Source organism: Grampus griseus (genome assembly GCF_964374135.1).
Source record: "Grampus griseus genome assembly, chromosome: 3".
NCBI lineage: Eukaryota > Metazoa > Chordata > Mammalia > Artiodactyla > Delphinidae > Grampus > Grampus griseus.
In genome coordinates this window covers 90,235,638-90,261,649 of record NC_139019.1, presented here as the reverse complement: position 1 = coordinate 90,261,649, position 26,012 = coordinate 90,235,638, and the positions used below count along the sequence as shown (strand labels likewise).

The 26,012-nt window shown below is 35.8% G+C and overlaps 1 protein-coding gene across 1 annotated transcript in view; it reads right to left on the bottom strand.

Moving 5' to 3' along the window:
- Positions 1-22,162, bottom strand: part of WDR36 (WD repeat domain 36) — a 37,700-nt gene extending 15,538 nt beyond the window's left edge. Inside the window, exons 1-15 of the mRNA XM_082651526.1 lie at positions 21,917-22,162; positions 20,629-20,656; positions 18,899-18,999; positions 17,339-17,456; positions 15,398-15,530; positions 13,859-13,913; positions 12,500-12,632; positions 11,773-11,948; positions 11,334-11,454; positions 10,763-10,828; positions 9,710-9,796; positions 8,361-8,506; positions 3,461-3,575; positions 2,788-2,953; positions 1,887-1,995 (exon numbers count right to left, since the gene is read on the bottom strand). Of these exons, the coding sequence (XP_082507652.1) occupies positions 1,887-1,995; positions 2,788-2,953; positions 3,461-3,575; positions 8,361-8,506; positions 9,710-9,796; positions 10,763-10,828; positions 11,334-11,454; positions 11,773-11,948; positions 12,500-12,632; positions 13,859-13,913; positions 15,398-15,530; positions 17,339-17,456; positions 18,899-18,999; positions 20,629-20,656; positions 21,917-22,078 (1,716 nt within the window). The 5' untranslated portion in view covers positions 22,079-22,162. The remainder of the gene's footprint in view (positions 1-1,886; positions 1,996-2,787; positions 2,954-3,460; positions 3,576-8,360; positions 8,507-9,709; positions 9,797-10,762; positions 10,829-11,333; positions 11,455-11,772; positions 11,949-12,499; positions 12,633-13,858; positions 13,914-15,397; positions 15,531-17,338; positions 17,457-18,898; positions 19,000-20,628; positions 20,657-21,916) is intronic.
- Positions 22,163-26,012: the final 3,850 nt, after the last annotated feature.

Here is a 26,012-nt window from a genome sequence, read left to right as displayed (position 1 = left end):
TATTTAACAGCTTAAAGAATACAAGAAAAGATAACGCATGCTTCATTAAAAAATGTTTGAAGTATAAAATTTACATCTTATTACATAAAATGCCATCTTATATACCACTGATTTGGATACAGCTAAGGACTAAGCTTTTACATGAATTATAAAAAGTTTTAAAAATGAACAGTTTCACCCAATTTTCAATTTCTACCCCATAATCTCCTATATTTATAGACAGTTAACAAACTGACTACTAATTGTTTTTAACATAAAACTGCTGTTTTGAGAACATTCTATTAGAAATATTTTGTGAGCCTAATTTCAATAATAAAGTATCTGTGAAAGCAACAAAAGCTCCATTTCCTTGAAAACCATCTATATCTTAGAATGGCTTTCTAAGAATGATTTTGAAGAATGCAATTTCTCTTAATATAGTGAAGTTACTAAAGAAGTCCTTCAGCTTGTACTTATAGATTCAAAGTCTTTTCTCCCTTAATGATCTTTTATTTCCAAAGTATAAATTAAAACCACAATAATCAGATTTTCAAAATAAATTTAAATAATAAACTACTTATGCCACCATGAAGAAGTTATATCTTCTCTGTAGATAAAAATGGAAAAATAATAGCTCTCTTCCTGCAGCACATGAGCTTTAAACCAAGTCAAATGTAAAAGAAGACCCAAAAGGAAAAACTTTAAGGTTTATAATGGTAGTAGGTTGTTCATCCAGGAGTGTAAACACACCATAGGGATTATGACCATCCGTATTAGCAAATAATAGTGGGATAAGTGAACTCCAACTTGGTCATGGGGCTGCGATGATACTGTGGAAACTCAAACCTTAAGGTGCAGAGAACTCAATTTACAGAAGGATAGTGCAGATAATAAAGTATGGGAAAATGACTTTGATAGGTGAAGTCATGTAATAAATGCTCATAGGTTTAATGGAACAGGAGTAATTTGTTATTGACTAGGGGAAACTCCAGACATATAACTTGAAAGTAAAGTTTGAAAAGGAAAGAAATAGGAAGAGCAAGATGGCATTGACAGATGTTTTCAAAAATGCAATTTCATCACAATTACTCCACTCCCACCCCCATTTCTATAGATGCTGTCACAACAAATTCTGTTGATGGGTAGTTCTGCCAATCTCTTATCTGCAGAATAACACAATTTCCCGACCATTAACCCCCCACCCCTGATTTTTAAGGAAATGGGGGTAAACATTGCAAATTCAGATTTTTGTTGTGAGCACTGATAAATAAAAGTAGCTGTTGGGAGTGTCACTATGTAGGATTTTCTTTTATTTTTTCTGTTTCAAGTAAATAAAGGTATCTGCAATTGATGCAAAGTCTTCAACTCACACTTTTTAAACTAGAGTACTTATTACCATATTTCTCACGATAACAACATAATAGTAAGCTAAAACACATTTTTATTAATTAAACTCTTTTGAAGTTAAGATATATAACCTGTAGAAATAACACTAAACTAGAATGAACCAAGAATCAGATATTCCAGGTCTCCTATTAATTCATTATGAATGTAGAAAAACAGAAATGAGTTCTCTCAGCTTAGTTTAATATTAAGTCAAAAATGATACACTTATGTTTCAATGATTCACTCTCCAAAGTATATTTTGGCCTTGTTTAAAGAGAAAAAAATGAACTCTGGGATTTATACTTTAATGGCATTAACTTCCTGAGAAATATTAAACTTCTTTTAATTCTAAATTTTCCTTAAAAATCTCTTTTTTGAAAATTAGTCTCCTAATTATTCATTTTGAACATCTCCTATGGTGAGTTTAATGCTATTAAAAGTTTCAATTATTTGAACTTTTTAAACCTAAACAGAAATAGAAATGAATCAAGTTTTATTTAAACATCTAAAGTTTGTTTTACCATGTCATTTATTTGGCCTTGGTGTCCAGAAAACTCTCTGACAATCTTCCTAGTTTCTATGTCCAAAACAGTAATGGAGAAGTCGTCCAAGGCGAGTCCCAGAATGCCACTAGCAAAATAAATGCAACAGTTTTAATGAACAAACAAACAAAAAAAAAACCCTTGAACTAAAATCTCACAGTCATTTAAATTTTGTTAATCAAGTATACCTTTGGGGGAAATTAAGCAAAATGCTCTTCTTTTATATGAAAAGTCTGGTTTTTCCCACTTGGTAAATTACCTATAGTTGACCACTTTACATGAGGGTTAGGGTGCCACCCCTCTGCAGACAAAAATCTGCATATAACTTTACAGCTGGGGGACTTCCCTGGTGGCACAGTAATTAAGAATCCGCTTGCCAATGCTGGGGACACGGGTTCGATCCCTGGTCTGGGAATATCCCACATTCCACGGAGCAAATAAGCCCGTGCGCCACAACTACTGAGCCTGCACTCTAGAGCCCGTGAGCCACAACTACTGATGCCCACGCATCTAGAGCCCATGCTCCGCAACAAAAGAAGCCACCGCAGTGAGAAGCCCACGCACTGAAACGAAGAGTAGCCCCAGCTTGCCGCAACTAGAAAAAGCCTGTGTGCAGCAACAAAGACCCAATGCAGCCAAAAGTAAAATTTTTAAAAAAAGATGATATTAACTTTACAGTTGGCCCTCCATGTCCATGGTTCTGCATCTGTGGACTCAACCAACAGTGGATCATGTAGTGCTACAGTGAGTATTTAGTGAAAGTTGTGTATAAGTGCACCTGCACAGTTCAAACCTGTGTTGTTCAAAGGTCTACTGTACTTAAATTAAGAACTAAAAACATCAAGAAGAAAGTCCATTATCATTAAAAGAAAAACTTTACCTGTCTCTATGTAGCAGCATCATATTTGGAGATGAATCAAGGCTCACAGAATGAATTAAAACTTTGTTTTTAAAGTTCCAGAACTTGAGTACTCCTTCACTACCAGTTGTAATTGTCAACTGGTTTAATCCATCCACTGCAACACCTCTAACAGATCCTTTATGGGCTTTAAAGCATATGGTAAAAGAAAAAAGAAATAAGAATTGCAACTGACTCTCTGAACACTACACAAACAGTGATTCCTTTATTTAAATATCTAAGTTCCCACTATTTAACACCCCTAAAATCTTTAAATTAATATGGATTTTAGGGAGCAGAGAGAAGATTATTATACCACTTGAGTAATAACAAAATCCATCAGGTTGATGCCATGAAGATTTCAAAAAATAGTTAAGATTTTCTGCTTAATGCAAGAAGAAAAAAAGAACCTTTAATTTCTATAATATCCACTTTCCCCTAATACAACTATGACTTCATTCTCTTTATTTCAACATGGTGTTTCAAATAGATATAATGGCAGGAACTGCCACATATGGCTGATGATAACCCATATACAACTTTAGCAAAATGACTGGCACTCAAGAATTTAATAAATGCCAGTGACAGTTATTAGCCTTTTATCTATCTATATTACTTTTTTTAAAAATAAGAAAAAGAAAAATATATTCAATACCTTGATCCTTGCCAAAACTTCCTCGGTGTATACCCGACTGCATGTTATATACATCTACAGTTCCTGATGAGAGACCAATCACAGCAAAGTTTCCACAAGAAGTTATATCCACTGCCTTAAGGGAAAAAAAATTAACACAAATGACACAGAAAATAGCTAACATTTTTATTGTACTTTATGGTTTCCAAAGTATTTTTTTAAATCTACTAATTATCTCATTTTTAAAAAAAGAATGATAAATGAATTGCTTCGTTAATTTTCTTAAACATAATGTAATTATATTTGGGTGTATTAGAAATATGTTTGATTCTATCTCCATTCTCTAAGAAGTATGGAGAAACCCATACTTCCAAGACAGCAAAACATAACCAAAGTTAACTCAATTGAAATTCATTCAGGAGAATGGTATATCAACTGGTCTTCAATTTTTAATTTATTCACAACGGTACTAAAGTCAAAGCATTCCACTGCCTAATTTCTCATTACCTTACTTTTGTAATTGCTTTTATAGCGGATATAAAACTGGAACCGTATCAGTTGGGATGTCCAATGAAAAAGCCCAAAATATTTTAATTACAACGTATTAGGAAGGAAATACATGAGATACTGCATGGAAAACATTTAGTTTATAAGCAGTTTCTGTAAAATAAACTCATATTTTAATACTTAAAGTAGAAATATTATATTAAAAAGATGTCTTTTTTTCTGTTAAAAACATGAGACTGGCTATGTGGTCGGTCATGCTCAGAGAAATCCTTCATTGCCACTGCATCAGTCAGATGTCACCCACCCAAGAGTTAATTCAAAAAACTGTTGAATTTATGCCTAAAGAAACAGATGACTTCTAAGACCTAAAAGAAAATATTCAACGGAGGATATTTAACTGTGCAAAGCAGCATAAGACTGATACACCACTGAGTCAAGATATCTTTACACAGCATCCACAGAAGTATGCTCCACTTACATCTATATTTTTTCTAGACAATTATAGCTTATAACTTAAAAAAAGTTTTAGATAGGAAATTATGGACTAACCTTATAAAGCATTCTATCTTCTCAAATAGAACACTAACATAATTTTACCTATTCTGAACAACTCATAAATGTTTATGCTATGTTATATATTTATGCTCTCAGGAACTAATAAAGATACTAGGCTATAACCTACAAGTAATGGTCCCTGATGGCCCTGCTATACAGTAGTCCCCCTTATCTGCAGGGAATATGTTCCAAGACCCCCAGTGGATGCCTGAAACAGTAGACAGCACCAAACCCTATATATACTATGTTTTTTCCTGTATTAATGGGCAGGTAGTGTATAGAGCATGGACACGTTAGATAAAAAGATGATTCATGACAGAGAGGGACAGTGCTACTCAGATGGCATGCAATTTAAAACTTATAAATTGTGTACTTCTGGAATTTTCTATTTAATATTTTCAGATCAAAGTTGACTGCAGATAACTGAAACCATGGAAAATGAAACCATGGATAAGGGGGGACTGCTGTACTTTCTGGAACTTGCATTTATTTTAATAGGATTTATTGTTGTTAATGCGACTGCTTCTGGAAGTCTCCTTTTACTTATTTACTTATTCATTCTAACCTATTGTTGAAGACAGCACAAGCAAAGCAAAAATGAATAAGCTAAGAAGGTTACCTCTGATTGACAAATTGTACTCTAGCACATGGGTTCTCTGATAAATACTTACTGGTTTACTACTTATGGGCTCCTGGCTTTGTTCCAGATAGCTGACTCCAACCCAGCACCAGTTAAGTATCATTGTGTGTGTGTATGTGTGTATACACACACACACACACACACACACACACACACACACACACACACACACACACAATGTTCTATGAGTGATCATTATAGGCTATGAGTTAAGAACATAGGTTCTAGAAGGAGTGGTCCTAGGTTCAAATCCCAGCTCTTCCATTTACTAGTTTTACCGATCTCAGGCATATTACTCGTTACAGTAAGCCTCAGCCTCAGTTTTACTGCCTATAAAAAGAGGCTAACAATACTCCATTATCATAGGACTATTGTGAAAATAATATAATACTGATATGTGCTAGGCAGAGAGCCTAGAACAAAGTAAGCACACAAAAAATGTTAGCTGTAATTATTATTACCACTACTATTACAATAGCTACTCAAAACTTTGCAGGTAAACTTAAGAAGTTTAAGATAGACTCTCTATGGCTTACCGATAAAAGCTTAAGAGTAGATGTTTGTACTATGGAGAACAGAGCACACATACTAACAAAAAAAATTTGTACAAAATAGGATCAAATGTGGTTATACTTGAAATATGCATTTTCAAAAGCAGAGGCATCTAACAAACTAATAGAGCTAATAGATAAGTTCAGCAAGGTTGTTAAGATACAAGATCAATGTGCAAAAATCAATTATATTTCCATACATTAGCAATGAACAATCCGAAATGAAATTAAGGAAAGAATTCTATTTATAACAGTATTGAAAAGAATACAATTCTAGGAAAAATTACCCAAAGAAGTATGAGGCTTGTATACTGACAACTACAAAACACTGCTAACAGAAATTAAAAATCTAATTAAGTGGAAAGACATCCCATGTTTATGGATCAGGAGTAATATTACGATGGTTAACGCTCCTCAAACTGAGGTGTGGAATCAACAAGATCCCTATCAAAATCCTAACTGCCTTCTCTGCAAAAATTGACAAGCTGATGCTAAAATTCATATGGAAATGCAATAGACCAGAATAGCCAAAACAATCTTGAAAAAAGAAGCACTTGGAAGATTCAATCATCCTGATTTCAAAAAACTTACTAAAAAGGTACCATAATCAAGACAGTGTGGTACTGGCATAAAAATAGACATATAGAACAATTAAAGAAAACTGAGAATCCAGAAAAAAACCCTCACATTCATGTCAAACAATTTTTGGCAAGGGTACCCAGGCCATTCAATGGGGAAAGAACAGTGTTTTGGGCAAATGATGCTGACATAACTAGATATCCAAATGTAAAGAATGAACTTGGATGCCTACATGACATCATACACAAAAATTAACTCGAAAAGGATTACAGATCTAAATTTAAGAGCTAACATTATGAAACTCTCAGATGAAATCACAGGAGTAAATTTTTCATGGCCTTGAGTTAGGCGATATTTTTCAAAAAACCACAAGAAAAAAAAAAAGGTTGGACTTCAAAATTAAAACCCCTTATGCTGAAATGACACCAACATGAAAAGGAAATGACATCCCACAGAATGGGAGAAAATATTTGCAAATGACATACGTGATAAGGGACCTGTATCCAGAATATATAAAGAGCTATTTCAACTCAAGAGGAAAAAGATAAATAACCCCATTAAACAATGGCAAAGAATTTGAATAGACATTTCTCCAAAGATGTAGAAATGGCCAATAAGTACATGAAAAGATGCTCAACGTTGTTAAGTCACTGGGGAAATGCAAATCAGAAACCACAGTGATATACTACTTCATACACACTGGGACAGCAATAATCAAAAGAACGGATAAGCACAAGTGTTGGCTAGGACATACAGAAATTGGAACCCTTATACATTGCTGGTGGGAATATAAACTTGTGCAGCCACTTTGGAAAACAGGTTGGCAGTTCCTCAAAAACGTTAGAGTTACATTATGACCTAACAATTCCACTCCCAGATGTAAATATAGAGAAACAAAAACATACGTCCACACAAAAACTTGTGCACTGATGTCCACAGAAGCATTATTTATAATAGTCAAAAACTAGAAACAATACAAATGTCCACCATCTATCAATGGCTAAACAAAATTTCAAAAGTTGAAAATGAAATATTATTCAGCAATAAAAGGAATAAAGTATTGATACATGCTACAACATGGATGAACCTTAAAAACATTAACCTTAAAAATGCTAACTGAAAGAAGCCAGTCACAGAGACCATATATTGTATGATTCTATCTGTGTGAAATGCCCAGAATAGGCAAATCTATAGATAGAAAGTAGGTTGTGGTTGCCTAGGTTGGGGAGATGGCAAAGGGGAAAAGTGAGAGGATGGGGCTTATTGCTAGTGGGTACAGGGTTTCTTTCTGAGGTGATGAGAATGCTCTAAAATTAGACTGATTAGATTTTGGTGATAACTGCACAACTCTATGAATACACTAAAACCCATTAAATTGTACACTTTAAATGAGTGAATTTTACAGTATGTGAATTATATATCAGTAAAACTTATTTTGAAAAAGCAGAGGCAACGATTCTGCAAACCAAATTTGACATCATTTCTTTATACCTTAAAACCTGAACCCAATAGACGACTTACATTATTATCAAAAGAAAACAAAATAAAATTTTAATAGAGGAGTAAGAAGTTATAAGTTAACAGTGGCATTTAAAAACCATATTTAAAAAAGGCTTAGACAGTACTCAATCAGACAAATGTAAGAAATGAAGGATTTAAATAACTTCTACATCTTTAACTCATTAAAGATTTAGCTGAATCTTACTCCTACATTGAAAGAAAGAAAAGGAAGGAAGAAACCTTAAGATTCACTTTCACTGAATATAGTACTATATACTCAACATAATTCAGGTACGAAAGTATATTGATAAATGCTGAAATCCCCCTCAAAGTGTATCCTGAGTAATCCTATATTAATCAGAAAATTAAAATAACCAATATACAACATCTAATTAAGCAAAACTTAACTTAAACTTAAAATAATTCTCTCCAAGCTGGAAAACTTAACACTATTAGGGAAAAATTTCAAAATGTTAAACTATGTTCTTTGTTCTTTCAATGAATATTATCATTAATAAACTTGAGTATAATAAGATAACCACAAGACAGTTTTACAGGAGAAAACGCCCTTAAAAACAAGTTCACTTACTGTTGCAGTTATGTCATCTTTCTTCAGCTCTTTTGGCTTGAGAAAGTAAGCACCTATTGTAGATCTTTGATAGTTCCAGGTTGAGCAAGATAGCTTACCTTGATGGCAAGCAATGATACCATCCCAGTCACTTTCACGAGCTTCCTCTAAAACATAATTAAAAGCATAAATCAAATTGCTTTTCATTCCCTCCCTCATTCATTCACGTATTTTATTTATTAAGCATTTAATATTCTATGTTGTAATTAGGCACTAGGGACAGGATGGTAAACAGGTAATTTCTGAGAGCAATGAGCTTCCAATCTAACAAGAGATTCTGATTAGAAGAAATTACAATAAAGTAAGATGGTGTCTTGTAAGAGCACTCAGGAAGAGTTTACTAAGAGAACTGGGGAGAGTAATAAATGGTCCCTGAAAGAAGTAAAACAAGTAGAAATTAATCGGGGGGGGGGGGGTTGCTAGAGCAGAGAGAGGTTGAGACACACACACAGGCCCAAGAGTAACTTGTACAAAATTAAGCACAGCAAGTAAGTGTCTTGAGAGGGGTGGCAGGAGGACAAGGCCACTAGGTCACATTACCAAGGGTCTTGAAAGCCATGTGAAGGAGAGGAGGTTGCACCCAAAAGGTGATAAGGAGCCATGAAAGATTTTTAAGCATATAAATGACATGATTCAGATCTTTTAGAAAGACCACTCAGGTTCTAAGATAGAAAATAAACAGGAGGGGGGGTTAAAGTTAAAAAAAAAAAATGACCAGTCATCAGGTTGTTATAAATAACCTTGAAATGGAAATGGTGCCTATACAATTATTTCTATGATAGTTTTCGCTCAACAATCTTATCACCTATCTACATTTTTCTTAAAATCACTTCTTCGAATGATGCACTGCTCAAATGACACAGTATACTAAGACCTCAGTATGTTCAGATGTTTATTAAATTAGCCAGAGCTCTATGTTCTCAGTTCTCACCTTTTTACATTAGTGACTTTCTTATACCAGGCATATAATAGAATAAATAGAAGAGCTACAAAATGAAATAGCAAACATTGTTTATTAATAGCTTACAGAGAACAAAGCCTAAATTATTAGATAACAAGTTCAAATTATAAATAACTCATTTTCAGTCTTCACACAAGACTAGCATGCACTTGGGATGCATCCTGGATTCTTATTAATATCTGCTGAAACATTTATTAAAATGGGAGAAATAAAGAAATATATTTTGAGTTACCCTCCGGACGCTTATTAATATTTGTAAAAACATTTATTAAAATGGAGGAAATAAAGAAATACATAGGAGGAAATAAATGACAGAGCAGAACTCGAAACACATTATGAAGTTTCTTACCAGCTGCAAACTTTGTGATGGGTGGAAGTCTCACTGACATGGTATTCTGAAGTCCTTTACGTTTGACTCTCTTTTTATTTATTAATCCTGTGGTTAGGGGAGAAGGGAATAGAGCTATGAAATCTTCTTAATGAAAAATGTATATATAAAAAAGCTATTCATTGTCATATAACTATAAACTTCAAGATATTCCCATTTAAGTCAGGTGCAAAATAAAGATGATATTACCACTATTATCAGTAGTATTAACAATGACAGAAATATAAATGAACAGACTGCAGTCACAATATTAGCAAAAAAATAAATATTAGCAAATTATATTAAAATATATAAAATATCACTGAATAATCTTAAATATGTGGGACCAATAGGAGGAAAACTAAAAAAACTTCACTGAGGAACATTAAAGACAACTTGAATGAGGATATATCATATTCCTAGATGTGATGATTCTTAAAAATATCAAATCTCTCCAATTTGATTCTAAGAAGAATTATTTTGGATATTGATTTTAAAATGATCCTGAAATTCATCTGGAAGTATATACATGCATGAATAGCCAGGATATTGGCTTGCAAAGAAGAGTAATTATAAATAAAACTGAACATTTTTGTTTAATAAACAAACTCTTTCAAATAACAGAAACCATGGGAAGGGATACAGAATAAAAGAGCCCTTTTTGCAAAAAGATGGGATGCTTCTTACTTTGATGCTTTCTCTAAGCTTCCTTCCATCTTTAAAATGTTATAGTCTGCAGATGGCTCAAGTTAGATCGTTAATGTCTTTTCGGTGGCAGCAGTGTTTTTACCACTTAAGATGTTTTTTACCACCTAAGATATCTAACTCTTCAATAACCTTACAGTAGCACCTCAATCACTTCCATAGCAGCATCGATCTTAAGTATCTTACTACTACTCTTTCATACAAAGGATTTTTATTTCATCTGAAGAAAGAGGAAATTATCAATGAAATCTCCTCTGATTATCTTACAGAATCTTGAAATGATTTTTTGTGTGTGACCAACAGTTTTTTTCTATCTTGCAAATGACGTACCATGTCCCAAGCTCTTGTTAAATTTTTCATGTATTGTGGAAAATGACTGAAGAGTTCCATCCTGACCTGTTGATATACAGAGAAAATGCCTAATCAAGCTTCATTGAAACAATGGACCATTTAAATCACAGCTCTTATAATATTAGATTCTACAGAAAGCTTGAAGTTAGTTTGCAGCACTTTAAAAGGCGAGCTGATTGCAACTACCTAATTTATCATATTCAACTGCACACAGAATGCCATTTAGTAAGAACAAAGGATAAACTGAGGTGCTAATAACTGCCAGTAGATTATCTGTATAGGCAAGGGCCACATTTCTGGAATTTGCCCTTTCTGTCTCTGAGGATTAGTAAATAGAACGACACTCCAAATAAAAGTAATAGCAGCTACAGCGTTCCCTGAAGTATTCAAAAACAATCACCTCATTTTACCCAGATTTCCAAGTCACTCAAAGGGGCATTTGAATCTAAAACTGTGTAAATACCAAATAAATATTAAATACCTAATAAATATTAAACACTCTGCTCTCATTACTTGCTGAAATAAATTAATGCACAAAGCAGAAACTCACTTGCGCTAAGAATTTGTTGTCCGTTTTGTCCATAATATCTTATTTTGGTAAGAGGAGCACTATGTCCCATTCTGAATCTCAAAAGCCGGCCTTCACCTGTGGGACCATCAAATATCCATATCTGCCAAGAAATAAAAAAGTAAGGTTCTTCCACAATGTTTTAAGTGATCCGCAAGCAGTCAAATCATCTCCTATACAAATGTGGCACTGGGTATTGCGTGCAGACCACTGACCCTGGAGTGGGGGCTGGGGAAAAGCTAAGCTGTAACTCTCTCATTTTACTAAAATCATGTAACCTGCTATGCGTTCTATTTCATCTGTATCAATATCTTATCCCATATTCCCTTCATCTGCTAGGTTCCAGGCTGATACAGTACAGCAGGCTTATAATAACCAAAGGGTAGGACACATGAGCCAAGAAAGGTAAGAATCATAGTACCCTGAGAGCATTGTCAGCACCATTTGTGACAAGAAGTGGTTCTCTATGGAGAAATGTCAGCCCGGCAATTGCTGTAGAATGTGCATTTCTCATTTGATTGATTAACTTTTTGTCTTCTAGATCCCAGAGTCCAATATGGCCACATGGGCTTCCAGTTGCCATTACTGGATGACCATCTGTTGTTAAAATAGAATACATAAAGAAAAACATGCAACTTAAAACAATTAAACTTAAGAATTTCTCTCTCCATCCTTTTAATCCATAAATATAAAGTTTAAAAAAAGACTATACACCAATAATCTATCAATATTCCTTTGGCTCTTTATATTCCAGTATTTCATTCATTTCTATTAGATTAAATTATAAGAAAATATTAAGAAAATCTCTATGAGCTTCAAACTAATGCATTTCAAGTGTTCTTAATTTTCATCAATCAATAAATTAAGGACTTCCCTGGTGGCACAGTGGTTAAGAATCCACCTGCCAACGCAGGGGACATGGGTTTAAGCCCTGGTCCGGGAAGATCCCACATGCCGCAGAGCAACTAAGACCGTGCGCCATAACTACTGAGCCCGTGCTCTGCAATAAGAGAAGCCACCGCAATGAGAAGCCCTCGCACCTCCGCAAGAGTATCCCCCATTCGCCGCAACCAGAGAAAGCCCCTGCACAGCAACGAAGACCCACCACAGCCAAAAATAAATTAAAAAAAAAAAAAAAGTTAAGTTACCTGTGCGAAATGAAATCGAAGTAATAGGTCCCCAGTCTTGACGAAACTTCATTAATGTTTCATCAAACTTAATGTTGTGAATGATAATCTGACCCGACATAAGACCAACAGCAACAACATCCACAGCTGGTGCCTGAAAATTAAATTACTCAACTTTTTATTTTCTTAATCAAATTAAATTAATAGCTTTAATAATACTGATGAGTACATCATTACTTATGTGTTATCAAAAGAAATAATGGAATATCTAATCTAATAGTCTATGATTATAATCTTCTGTTTTTTTGTTTTTTTTTTTTGCGGTACGTGGGCCTCTCACTGTTGTGGCCTCTCCTGTTGTGGAGCACAGGCTCCGGACGCACAGGCTCAGCGGCCACGGCTCACGGGCCTTGCTGCTCCGCGGCACGTGGGATCTTCCCGGACCGGGGCACGAACCCGTGTCCCCTGCATCAGCAGGCGGACTCTCAACCACTGCGCCACCAGGGAAGCCCTATAATCTTCATTTTATAAATGGTCTTACATACAGACTCCATAAATTTCTTTATTTTAGCACACAAGATCAATGTCTAATACCATTACAAAATGGAATCAGGCTAACATGTTATTAATTTGCCATCAAGTAACTACTACGCATGAGACCCTGTGTAGAAGCTGGGTATACTAAAACAAGTATGATGTCTTGCCCTCAAAGGACCTAATCATCTGATAACTTTGGGGTCTTCTGGGTAGGTAAAAGCAGAGTAAGGCTGACGGTAGTGTGAGAGAATAAAGGAATGTATATAAACTGGGCAGGTATAAGCAACTGATATTTAGAAAGACAAGGGTACATGGCTGTATATGTGTCCAAAATAGATATAAGATTCTCTGCAGACATACAGTCATTCATTCATACATGTCCTATAGACTCATAAAAACAAAAAGCAGTTATTTCTGGAAAAGTCAAGCATTTAATGAATTATTAAGATTTGGGCCCCAATTATCTCAAGCTACAGATCTCAACATCCTGACAAATTTTTCCGAATGACCTAAAATCTCCCTTGCTTCACTGAAAAACTCATCTCCGCTCTTTACAAGGCACTGGACTACATGCTTACAAAATGAGTGGTAAACATGGTTCCATAGCAACCACAGATTTAGAGCCTAATTCCAGGCAAAAAGGTTTCCACAAACGTTTATAGACAAAGGCGCTGTTTTCAATTACATTTCCAAAACACTATTTTTTATGGTGTTATTTGTAAAGATACACTAGTCTATATATTATTTTGTCTTTAGGTCCAAAAATATGGTTGGCCCCTGAAAATGAAAGATGCTACTACTATGAGCTTCATTTCTTCTTTGACATAACAGAAAAAGACTAACCTGCTGAAGCGCTGTCACTCCAACTTTCCATCCCGCAAATGTATACAGAAGTTTACTACAACAAGAAAAATAGTTGAAAGCTATTTTTTTTTTGGGGGGGGGGGAGAAAAACAAAGTCAACTACATATTAAAAAATGAAATAATAACAGGTGATATTTATTAAGTTCTTACTCTGCCCCACACTATTCTAAGTATATATATTAAAACAATTCCATGAGGTAGATACCACCATTTTCCAGATAAAGAAACTAAGAAACTTAATTATGTGAAAAAAATCAAGCTAAGATCACATGGCTAAAATTGACAGAGCCCAGAGAGACCAACTCCAGATCCTAAGCTGCTAAGAACTACTCTACTATGCAACATCTTTAAGAAATTAAATAGAAAGAAAAAAAATACATGAGTAACCATGTTATATGACAGATACAATTTAAAATAAAATCTTAGAATATTGGCAGATCTCATTTTTCACTGCAACGTGTTCCTAGAAACATATCACAAAAGGGAATATATTATAATTACAATACTCCTTGTATGTTACATGACTGTTACACGGCAATACTGACGCTGCTTTAAATTTCAGAATCAAGCCATAAATGATAAAGAATCCATAGAGCAGAGATATATGAAATTGTTATAATGACAAAGTACTTAAGCATATGTTAAATTTTTTAAGGGGCACAGATTAGATCACTCAGTGATTATCCAAGGGATACTTAATGTACAATAAAGAGTGTAAACATCACATAAAGAACCTAAAGAGATAACCTTAGGGCACAGAATATTTCAGTCATTATCCCTCAGCCTAGTGCAGAGTAGGTAGTCAATGATATTTATTAAATTGAACAGAAACACTGAATTAGAACTAGGATAAACATTAAACCTCTGAAAATCTTATTTCCCTTTTCGAATTTATAAGGGCTTTGGAAAGAACAATTTGGATGGTCAAATATTTTTGTTTGTCCTTTTAACGCTATACAAAGGAAAGTGAGCTGCCATTTTTTTCTCTGGATAAACGTTCAAATAACAGGCAGAGGTATCTAAAATCATTTATCTAGACCCCAAGCTATACCAATAATATTAAGTAGATATCCGTCATGTCTGTGGTTGATGATCAATGTACTTTTACCCTGAAAACCATTCCTAAATGCTAGCACTAAATTAACACTGATTTGCTTTGCCATCTTACCTTTCTTAGTTTACTGAGAACTAAAAGCTTCCCAGCGACAATCTCATAATTATCTTCTGATCCTGTGTACTAGAGCCTTCTTTACAGCTTTATGAATTCTTTACAGTGACTAAGGCCGTTAGTATATACTTTTCAACAAGGATTTATGAAGCTGCCTACCATGTTCCAAGACCATATCCAAGCTTTCACATATGTGATGCCGTGAGTATAACTCCAAAAACAGGTATATTTACTGAAAGCTCTCCAAATAAACATATAAAGGCAAGGAGAATTGAGAGACTTAAGTGCGCATCAGGGAGTAGTGATGAGGATTAGGTAAGAATCACTTATGTTCTAAATATTGTGCTTACTTGGATTTTACATTCCACAACTGGAGGCTTCCTTGTTCACTGCCAAGAAGTATTTTATTCAAGTAGGTACTCGGATGCAAAATTGCAGAAATTTTAAATACTGATTTATCAAAAGACAACTGCAGGTATTCTTCTATGAAAGTAAAAGTTATAAACAATATGTAACTTTTTAATAAAATAGTTTAAAATATTTTTCATATACCCATATATTTAGCACTTAAAATCTACCATATCAAAGATTTATGTACTAATATAAATCAAAGACATATGCTAACCTATAAACATTCCCTGAGAAATTAAACAAATGTGATGAGGGTCAACTTGCAAATTTAACTTTGACTGTCAAGAATTTTCTAAAAGTTCTAATATCAATACTGTTTAAAATTTCACTGACAAATTGGTTTACAGGAATGAAAACAAGGGTTCAAAAAAAAAATGACGCTAGGGATCAGACTTAGTATTTTTATAATTTGATCAAGAGGCAGCAAATGTTCCAAGTGAAGCGCATGCACTGAGCTGAGCTATTCTAGGGAGTGAAGGACCAAATATCTAGAGAGCTTGACTGGCTCCTCAAACATGTAAAAGTCAGAGGCAAACTTCAGTGAAAGGAGCAGTGCTTCTCACATTTTCACAGGAGAACCTCTAGCAGAGGAGAAGACCTTATAGCCCCGTGGAGTAGAAAATGGCACAGCCAGCTGTCTCTCGCTGCAAGATCAAAACATTTTTTGAAATGCCACGTATGTTTAAAATTCCTATGTGTGAATTTTCTTTTCTACTTCACAGTTCATCCACGATGAAAACAATTTTTCACTAAATTTCCTAATAAATTTGAATATCAGAGAAGGTACATTTCTTTTAATCTTTAGTTTCACATACTATCTGGTTGCTACACACTCCCAGGGGTATGTGTACCCCAGTTTAAGGAGAATAGATTAACAGGTGAGAATTAGACAAATTTTACTTAAATACTATTTTAAAAGATTCTTGCCTCTGTTCGTAACTAACAGTTTTACTTAAGATCACCACAAACAGCTCCCTGAAGACACTGTGCTGCAGCAACAGCAACAAAAAGCTGGACATAAGGATCAACAGAAAGCCTACTGAACTCTAAGAATCAGGTTCTCTAATTTTATAAAAGGCCTTTTAACATCCATCTGCACAGGTACTACTTTTGGAATTCTGTTCCCTCCATCTGAGCAAAGACAAAACAAACAGTGACTAATCTGAACAAGAACATGGAATGACTCCCAGGAGGGCAATCTTTCTAGGATTTTTACTAAAAATAAACACATTATATCAAAAAATGAGTTAATCAAGAGATAACAAAAGCTAAAAATGTAACAGATTAAAAAACTTAAAAGCTTTAATTCATGAGAGACCCCACAGTCTTTTACATGAAGAAAGCTGGGGATATTCCGGTGATAAGTTCCTAACCTTTGAAGATAACATGGTCCTATAAACATAGCTCAGTGACAGTGTTTAAGAATATCACAGTTAAAGGACACTGACTCATATTCTTACAAAAAGGATGTATATTTTCCTTCAGATTACTGGATCTTCAAGTTTACTATTATAATTTCACTTACTGAAAGTTGAAAATACAAACCAAGTATTACTCAGATGTGAACATACACCAAAATTCACCCCAGAGAAAATAATATAACATGTCATTAAACTTGGAGAACTGCTATACTAATACTGAACTAGTCTTAGTTCAGAAAAACACATTAAGCAGGTTATAAACAGTTAGCTTAACTAGCTGACTAAAATTATTGATACTTACCCATTTTTTACTTAGAACCTTTTTCCTTACACGTGTTAAAGATTCTTAAAATTTTTTTTACTGCTTTACTCCTCTGATATAGAAGTTATGCTTGCCTAGATACTTAATTTTAGCTACACACATACTACCCCAAGACAAAGCAATAAATTGGTTCTTACCTTCTGAATATATGTGCCAAATAATAAGAATACCGTCAGTATCAACAGAAATAACGTGATCCCCAAAGGGTTGCAAAAGATGGATTTCTGCCTTATGACCCTTAAAGGTATGTACTACCTACAATGTCAAAGTTCAAAGGAATTTCATATTATTATTCATTCATCATGTATTATTATTCATATTATCCAAAAAACAGGCTAATCCTGAAGATGCTCATGTTAAGAAACGTGGTCCAACTTTTGATTACCCAAGGTTAGATTAACAAATAGCAAGGAATCAGGCATTTTTACCTGCTCCCCCAGCCAGTCCAATAAGGAGACATGAACTAGGAACACAGAAATGAGATCTCTGAGGCTCAGCTTCTCAACCGAGCTTAGGAAGCATGCACACAGCTGGGTCCCTCACCCCATCCAATCAGCGCAATTCCATGCTGATGGTATGTTCTAGAAGGCTGACCTCTACAGCCATCACCAGCTGGCTTCCACATGAGACAAGGGAGAGAGATATAAGATACTCCTTCCATATAGCTTTCTGTCTTGACACAGACACCCTTACCCTTACAGCAGCAGCTGCATCCTCAATAACTACAGTTCCCTCCCCCACGGTTTCAGTTCCCACCAGGCTCCAGAAACACTATTTCTTTTCCTTGTCCCTTTGGCCCTAGGGATGGTAACCGCTTCCTAGAGTTGATAGTCTCTGATACCTTTCTACCCCTACTTTCTAGGTTTATCTCCCAGGGAAAACTACAAATTGCAATATTTTGCAAAAAAAAAAAAGACACTTTTCCTGACTCTCTAAAAGTCAAAACAACTCCCATTAAAGAACTGTACAGGTAAGTTGCCTTCCTCTGCCGTAGGTAGTGATGATGGAAAATGTTGGGAACAAACATCATCAGTCCAAGTTAAACTTTGAAAAGCACAGTGATTCTATCACTTGGCTATCTAGGCATCCCCATGGCCACTTTCCCTTTTCATTCTGGACCACTAGAGCCAGGTCGCCTCTCAAGTCAGTTGTTCCAGGACAAACTTAGAAATGAATGAGTAAATTAACAAGAAAAGATCCTTCCTTAGTAGAGAAAACAGAGAATCTAGCTTTCTCTTTATAGGAAACAAGCACTTGCTTCTTAGAAAATGAGTCATGGGCTGTGTTGTTCATAATGAAAAAGTCAATCCACATAAAGCAGTAGTGCAAATAGGAATCTCTTAGGAAAACATTTTCAAACTACTCTTAACTAAATCCTACCCCAACCAAATAAACAAAGTAGAAAACTCCAGAGACAGGACGTGGCTGGTCACAAAAATGTTTTATGAGCTGTGCAAATAATTCTAACATTGATCCTTGGCAAAGAAAACTGAACTAAAGCACCAGTTTTAACTAATTTTGAGAATTTGATGAAATCAACTTTCTTTTCCTCCAGAAAAGTGAATATACATTAAAAAAAAAAAATGTCCAGAGTGTCCCAGATGAAGAATAACAACATTAAAGTTCCCTCAACTACCATGACAATCAACTACTGACTGCAAAAGACAAACAAATTAAAATAGTTCAGTGATACAAACCTCTTTATTACGGGCAAAGGCAGAGAAAACATTCCCATAAGCAGCAAAGACTAGCCTCCCATCAGCTGCCATACAACAGATATCCTGTGGAAGGGAGTTACCTAGGAAAAAGGAAATATAAGAAGTAAGGATTTTTAAGATCTTGGAACAAATAGAAACCTCAAGTATATGTATAACATTTTTCCTGACTATAATTTAAAAATATGTATGTATGAGAATCAGAGTATAAAATTTAGATTTCAATGTTATTTTAGACATTTAACAGTAACTAATACACTAAAAATATGACATCACCTTGACCTTCCTTAGAGAATTAATGTCTGGTATTTGCAGACATAAAAATGTAATCCTAAAGAAATGAGAAGAAGCTTTTGAGGTTATTTGGAAAAAAAAAATCCTCACTAAATACACAAAACTCTGGCAGATGGTCACCTAGCCTTCATGTGAATGCCTTCAGGAACATCAAGTTCCTAATAACTGCAGGAAAATTTTAAAAGTAAATCAAAACCTAGAACTCTAACTCTACCCTTTAGCGTAACCTAAAAAAACCTCCATATGATATTCTACATGCTGACCTTTCAAGTGAATAATATGGTTTCCACTCAGTCTTCTCCAAGATAAATATGCCTATCACCTCTAGCCATTTCTTATGATAGGATTTCTTGATTCCTCTCTCACTACCATGGTCACACTGGCCTTTTCTTTTTATTTCCTATTTTGGGGGCAGGAGGCTTAAAATATAGAGAATCGCTTTAAGTATCTTTCATGCTGATATTCTGTTTTGGGATTGCATTTCCAAAATACTATTTTTATTGGTTTACCCTTTGCTTTAGTATTTGACTTAGGTTTTAGTGCCCTTCTACTGCCTTCTATAATTTTAAAAATGTAAGTTTATCAGACATGTACACTGGATTCTTTATAGCTCTGTTTCTCTTACAAAGATCATATTTGATGGTGAAACTAGAATCTCTCAGCCCTGGCAAGCTCTTTATTCTATTAAAGAGTTTTCAAAAAAAAAAAATTCCTTCCATTGGAAAAAAAAAAATCAAAATGCGGAAAAAGGGAAAACTCTTTCTTACAATAGAATGATAGAATCAGAAAATCACTGATAATCATCCTACTAATAACTGATTCAGGCAAGAATCATCACCAAATGATAAACCTAGCAGTAGTTGAAACTTTGTAGAGTAAAAGGACACTTACATGGTCTCAATGTATCTTAGCACTTATTACATTTATTAGTTACAAAGGGTAAAACTTTAAAATGGAGCTGCCTGATAAATGTCACCTTAACCAAATGATCAAAGTTTTCACTGCCAGGAATAAGACTAACCAATAGCATGTGCCTCCTGATATGGTTCATTGAGAATTCAGCATCATTTCTGTTATTATTGCCATACTGCATAACCTGAATCTAATCATCAGGAAGCATTAGAAAAAGTCAAACTGAAGAATATTCTAAAAAAGAACTAGCCTATACTCTTCAAAAAATAAATGTTGTAAAACACAAAGAAAGTCTGATGAATTAGTCTAGATTAAAGAAGACCAAAGAGACATGACAACTGAAGGCAACACACGATCCTGCCTTGGACTTTTTGTTGTTGTTGCTATGTAAGTTTACTATAAATACACGCTGGAGTCCTTGTTCTGCAAGTCTTAAATTATGTCAAAATTATAAAAAATTTTAAGATACTAAACATGCACAAATTCAGGATAAAGTCTATACTTACTTACTGCAACCAGACTAAGTTTCTGAACCTGTCTTAAAGAAAAAAGAAATGATTAAATTTTTACTAACAAAAACAACTATAATAATCTAACATTTGAAGATTAAGATCTAACCTCATACATAAATTTGCTATTCTGTCCTTCCTTAAAGAGACACTTAACTGACCCTAATTTTCATTATTAGGAAAGCTTATATTTTCTACTATTTCATCAGATGAAAGGGTAGGTGTCACACATAGTTTTCTATATGGGTCATGTAGTAAATATTTTAACGCTTTGCATGCTGTGTGGTTTTTGTTGCAATTACTCAACTGATAATGTACCACGAAAGCAGCCATATATGACACAAAAACAAACGTGCATGGCTGTATTCCAATACATTTGACTTATGGATATAGATTGTAATTTTCAAAATTTTCATATGCCATGAAATATTATTCTTCTTTGGATTATTTCCCAATCATTTAAAAACGTCAAAACCATTCATCTCAGAAGCACAGAGCTCAGAGGGGTATAAGGAGAAATTCATACCCTAGAGATGTGTAAGACTGAAAGAGCCCTTGAAGATGAATTAAATAATCTGTTTCTTAATCAAGAGTATATGGATGTCTCCATCCCACGTCAAAATTTGATTATACTGCATCCTACTACTATGCAAATTTTACTTGGAGATTATGCTATATTAGAATAAACACAAACATACACAGAAAAATAAATAAATAAAAACGTCATGGGTCATACAAAAACTGTTGGCAGAACTGGCTTGCAGGCTGCAGTTTGTGGACCCCAATTTATGGTTACTGATCCAGCTATGTGACTTTAAGAAAGTTACTCACGGGAAGTTTAGGGAAATTAGCTTGCTATCAAATGTGGACTGTCCCCTACAACATAATTAATCGCACCCCCTCCAGTTATCCCAATGTTTTTTAGCCTGTGTTTCTAACCCAGCTCTTGTCGCGAATTGCACAAAATTGCTTGCAACTCTTTCTGATGAAGAAGGTGGTGGCGCCAGGGAGTTTTTAAAATCACATTTACATCTTCAAGAGAACTTCAACAAATATTTACAGAGCAAATACATTGCTATTGAACTGAAATGTTCTCTAGTTCCTCCCCCTAGACAGACTGCCTCCGAAACTCTTCCCAAGCAGACCTCAAGGGCTAAATCAACACGTGGATGTAATGCGGTGGCGAAAGCCCTTGGTAGGTGATGGAGGAGAGCGGGATTGCCACAGACAGAGTTGGGGGCCGGGGAGGGTGATTCCCGGGAAGCGGGCGAAAGAAGTCACTCACGTCATAGGTGTGGAAGCTTTTGCCCACGCACGTCGTCACATAGAATCGGCGCTTCAGCGCACTGAACCGCACCACGTGTGGAATATCGTTGCTGAAAAGCCCCAAAGCCCGGAACCCCGCGAAAAGGGCGCTAGCAGTGCGGTCTCCTGCGCTCCGCTCCATTGCTTCCGCGGTGGGGTTTCCTCTGGGCTCCAGTCCCAGTGGAAACCGCGCACCCAGTCTCTCTGCGCGTCTCGTGGCACAATCCTTTGCCGAGTTCCCAAGCTCTTCCGGTCCCCGCTGCCAATCGCGTGAGCGGAGACTGTCCTCAGTGCATTTGAAAAAGAGCTCCCTGCGGAGCTCGAAGGGGAGGCGCGACTTCAGTTCCGCCGTCCACAGTCTTCAGCAGTTTAACGGTGCTCCCAGCTCTCCCGGGCCTGGAAGACACTCGAGTCACTTTTCAGCGGGACCTTAGGGGAGGGGAAAGACTGGGGAAGCAAGCACAAGGGCCAGGAGGGGGAAGGGGAAACCGAAGTCTTAACTCAGATGGAGTCAGGTTAAACGTGTGATTTTGAAAACGTGTGAAACGATGAGACTGCCAAGAAAATTTGAACACTGAGTGGATATTTGATGATATTAAGACATTATTGTTTAAATATGTGATAGTAGTATTGTGATTATGTTTTTAAAGGTCCTTATATTTTGGAGATATGTGTTTATGGATGAAATTATGTATCTGGAGATTGTTTTCAAAATAATTGGGAATGAGGTGCATGGTTTAGATGACATAAGATTGGTAATTATTTAATCTGGGGAATGAGTATGTGAGAGTTCATAATACTGTCCTTCTGCTTCCTTTTAAAATCAAAATTTCCCATAATAAAAATATTTTTGTTTGCTTTTTACTGAGTTTGTTTAAAGTAAAATATAAATTGGAATATTAATGGATTATTAATTTTTACCTGTGAGTCATGGAAATATGTACAAATGTTTTTAATTACTAGATAAACATTAAGAGTTCTCTAACTTTTGTATAATGCACATATTATTTTTATAATCACAAAGACTTCTGTCTATATTGACAGTTTGGGGAGAAAATTGAAAAAGTTTCCTGTTCAGCACTTTACAGTTCACAAAGCCTTTGATAACACCCATTATCTTAATATAATCCTCAAATTAAGACTGTGAGGTGTTTAGGGCAAAAATTATATTGTTGTTTTACAAATGAGGAAATTGATTCATTGGGATTAAATGATTTGTTCAGTTCCAAGATTATTTAGTGCCAAAATCCAGACTAGCACAAGGTTTAGAAAAGGATTAGTAGAGATCACTGAGGGGCAGCTGGAGGGTGGGAGAAATCATTCAGCAATCTGATTTTCAAGATCACATGATGGGCCACATGATGGGTGTGTGTTCACATTAGATAGGAAACCTGAGGTTCCCAGAGATTACCTGACTTGTCCAGGGTCACTTAATTAATGGTAGTGTAGCAATTTGAATGTAGGCCTATCTGACAATTAGATTTATGTTCTTTGACCTACATCTGGACAATAAGACAAAAGTTTAAAAATTAGAACTGTCATGGAAAATCTAGGCATATGGTAGCAGTAGACGTGCATGTTAGCTATTTTGCTGTGATCTTTTAAAGGGACCATGTTATGGGCTGATTGTGAGTTTTCCAGTTTTAGCAGTTGGTCAGAGTACATTTCTCCCCATCAGTTGCCTCCCTGAGTTTCTTGCTATTTAGCTGCCAGCAAAGTGTTTGAATGTGTAGTGGGAGAGAAGGACCTAGCTACTGCTCTTTTTACTTAGAGATGCCCCTAAGGATGGTAGTCCCAAGTTAGAATAAAAGAAAAGGTAGAGAATTCCCTGGCAGTCCAGTGGTTAGGACTCCAGGCTTCCACTGCAGGGGGCCCGAGTTCGATACCTGGTAGGGGAACTAAGATCCTGCAAGCCACGTGGTGGATGTAGTCGATCATTGACAAATGATCATTTTCAATTTGATTCAATGCATTGGGACTTCAGAATATTCAGGTAAATTAAAAGTATAGCTATGTCGTGTTGTCATATCTAACTTTTAAAAAAGGGTTAAATATGACTTTTCTGATTAGTTTATATAATAAAGACCATTTCTTTTTTGTTACTGGTATTGTGATTACCAGCCTCCAAGATGCCCTCAATGACTCTTACCTCCTGGTATTCACGCCCTTGTGTAGTCCCCTCTCACACTGAATAGGGTTGACCTGTAACAGGGCTAGGTCATAAAACACATTGAAGCTTTTGACTTTCTCCTTCTTGGGTCATTTGCTCTGCAGAAACTCAACAGCCATATTGGGAAGATACTCAAGCAGTCCTATGGAGTGTTTCACATGACAAGGAACTGAGGGCCTCCTGCCAGCCACCAGCACTACCTTGTTAGACATGTGAGTAAAGCATCTTCTCCAGCCCCAGGAAAGCCTTCAGATGACTGCAACCATGCAGACATCTTGACTACAACTTGATGAAAGACTCTAAGCCAGAATCACTGTCTTAAGCCACTCCTGAATTCCTGAGTCTCAACTGTTTAACATAATAAATGTTAATTGCTGTTTTAGGCCACTAAATTTGGGGGTAATTTGTTACACATTAATATATAACCAGTATAATTATACTTACCTTGCTAATCAAATTTAGAAATGCATATAGTTCATTTCATTGTATTGGCAGAAGCATGTCAGAAACCCAAGGAAGTTTCAAGATATTGCTTGTCCGCCCCCTTATTTCACAGACGAGTGAACTACTAAGGACTACAACTGTGAAGTTAGGTGATAAAAGAGCAGGCACCATATATCAGTACTCCTTATTCTCAATCTAAGACTTTCTACCTTGGGGAGTTGTTCATTCTGGCTGCCCCAATTTTTCCTCCGCTGGTGGAAAATGTACACAAACATGTCTGTTGCTGGTTGAGCAGAACCACTAAAATACACGTTGCTCTGAGATATTGTTAACCAGGGTAGAAATAAGAGATTTGCTGAATATGTCAGATCTATTTGTTCTACAGGTAAGCATGTACAATTCACTAAAATCTTGTAATGGCAATTCTGATCTAGAGTTTGGAGACTATAGGAAATGTTTGTTTTAGTTAGCTTCCTTGAGAAATGTCACTTACATGTGGCAGCATAGAGAAACCTCTTTAGCAACAAACCATTTCTTTTCAACTCTTTTCATGTAAATCCTTTTTTTTTTTTTTTTTTTTTTGCGGTACGCAGGCCTCTCACTGTTGTGGCCTCTCCCGTTGTGAAGCACAGGCTCCGGACACGCAGGCTCAGCAGCCATGGCTCGCGGGCCCAGCCACTCCGTGGCATGTGGGATCTTCCCGGACCGGGGCACGAACCCATGTCCCCTGCATCGGCAGGCGGACTCTCAGCCACTGCGCCACCAGGGAAGCCCTGAATCAGTTCTTTGATAGTGCCTATGGTAGCACTTAGCCTGAAAGAAGAGTCAATTCTCTGGAAAGAGTATGCTTAGGATTTGCCATCAGTATAAGCATCCACATAACATTATCCTCTTCCATAGTCAGGCTGGAGCAGTTCTCTTTATTTTAAATATCCTTTTACTTCTTTTTTCAGTCATAGTGGGAACTCAAAGCTGAAGTTCTCCATAGCCATGAGCTAGGATTAGAGGACACACGGGCTATCAGCATCAGATGACAATATTGTAGAAATAACCTTCAATGTTCTGCTGTTCTCTTGAGGACTTTTCTGACCCAAGTGCCAGAAATCCTGGCCCCACAATGATTTGTAAAATGTTACCTTCCCAAATGACATTGCCTTTCAAGTAACAGCTTTTCCTAAATATTCCATGAGGTCTTTTCCCTGAATAGAATATCTGGTATGAGACTAGACCCATGTAGGCCCACTGACAGTAAGGTCACTGTCTTTCTTTTATCCTCATTTAAAAAAATATCCTATGCTACGTTGATAGTAATAGAGACTTTTCTTCTCCATTCATTATCAGACCTTCCTGACACTAAGAGACTAAGAGAACTGGGAAAAAAAAAAAAAAGAAAAGAAAAGGAAAGAACAAATGGAAGAAATTAACCAGCAGTTACCGTTAGAGGTTCTTAACTTGCAATGGA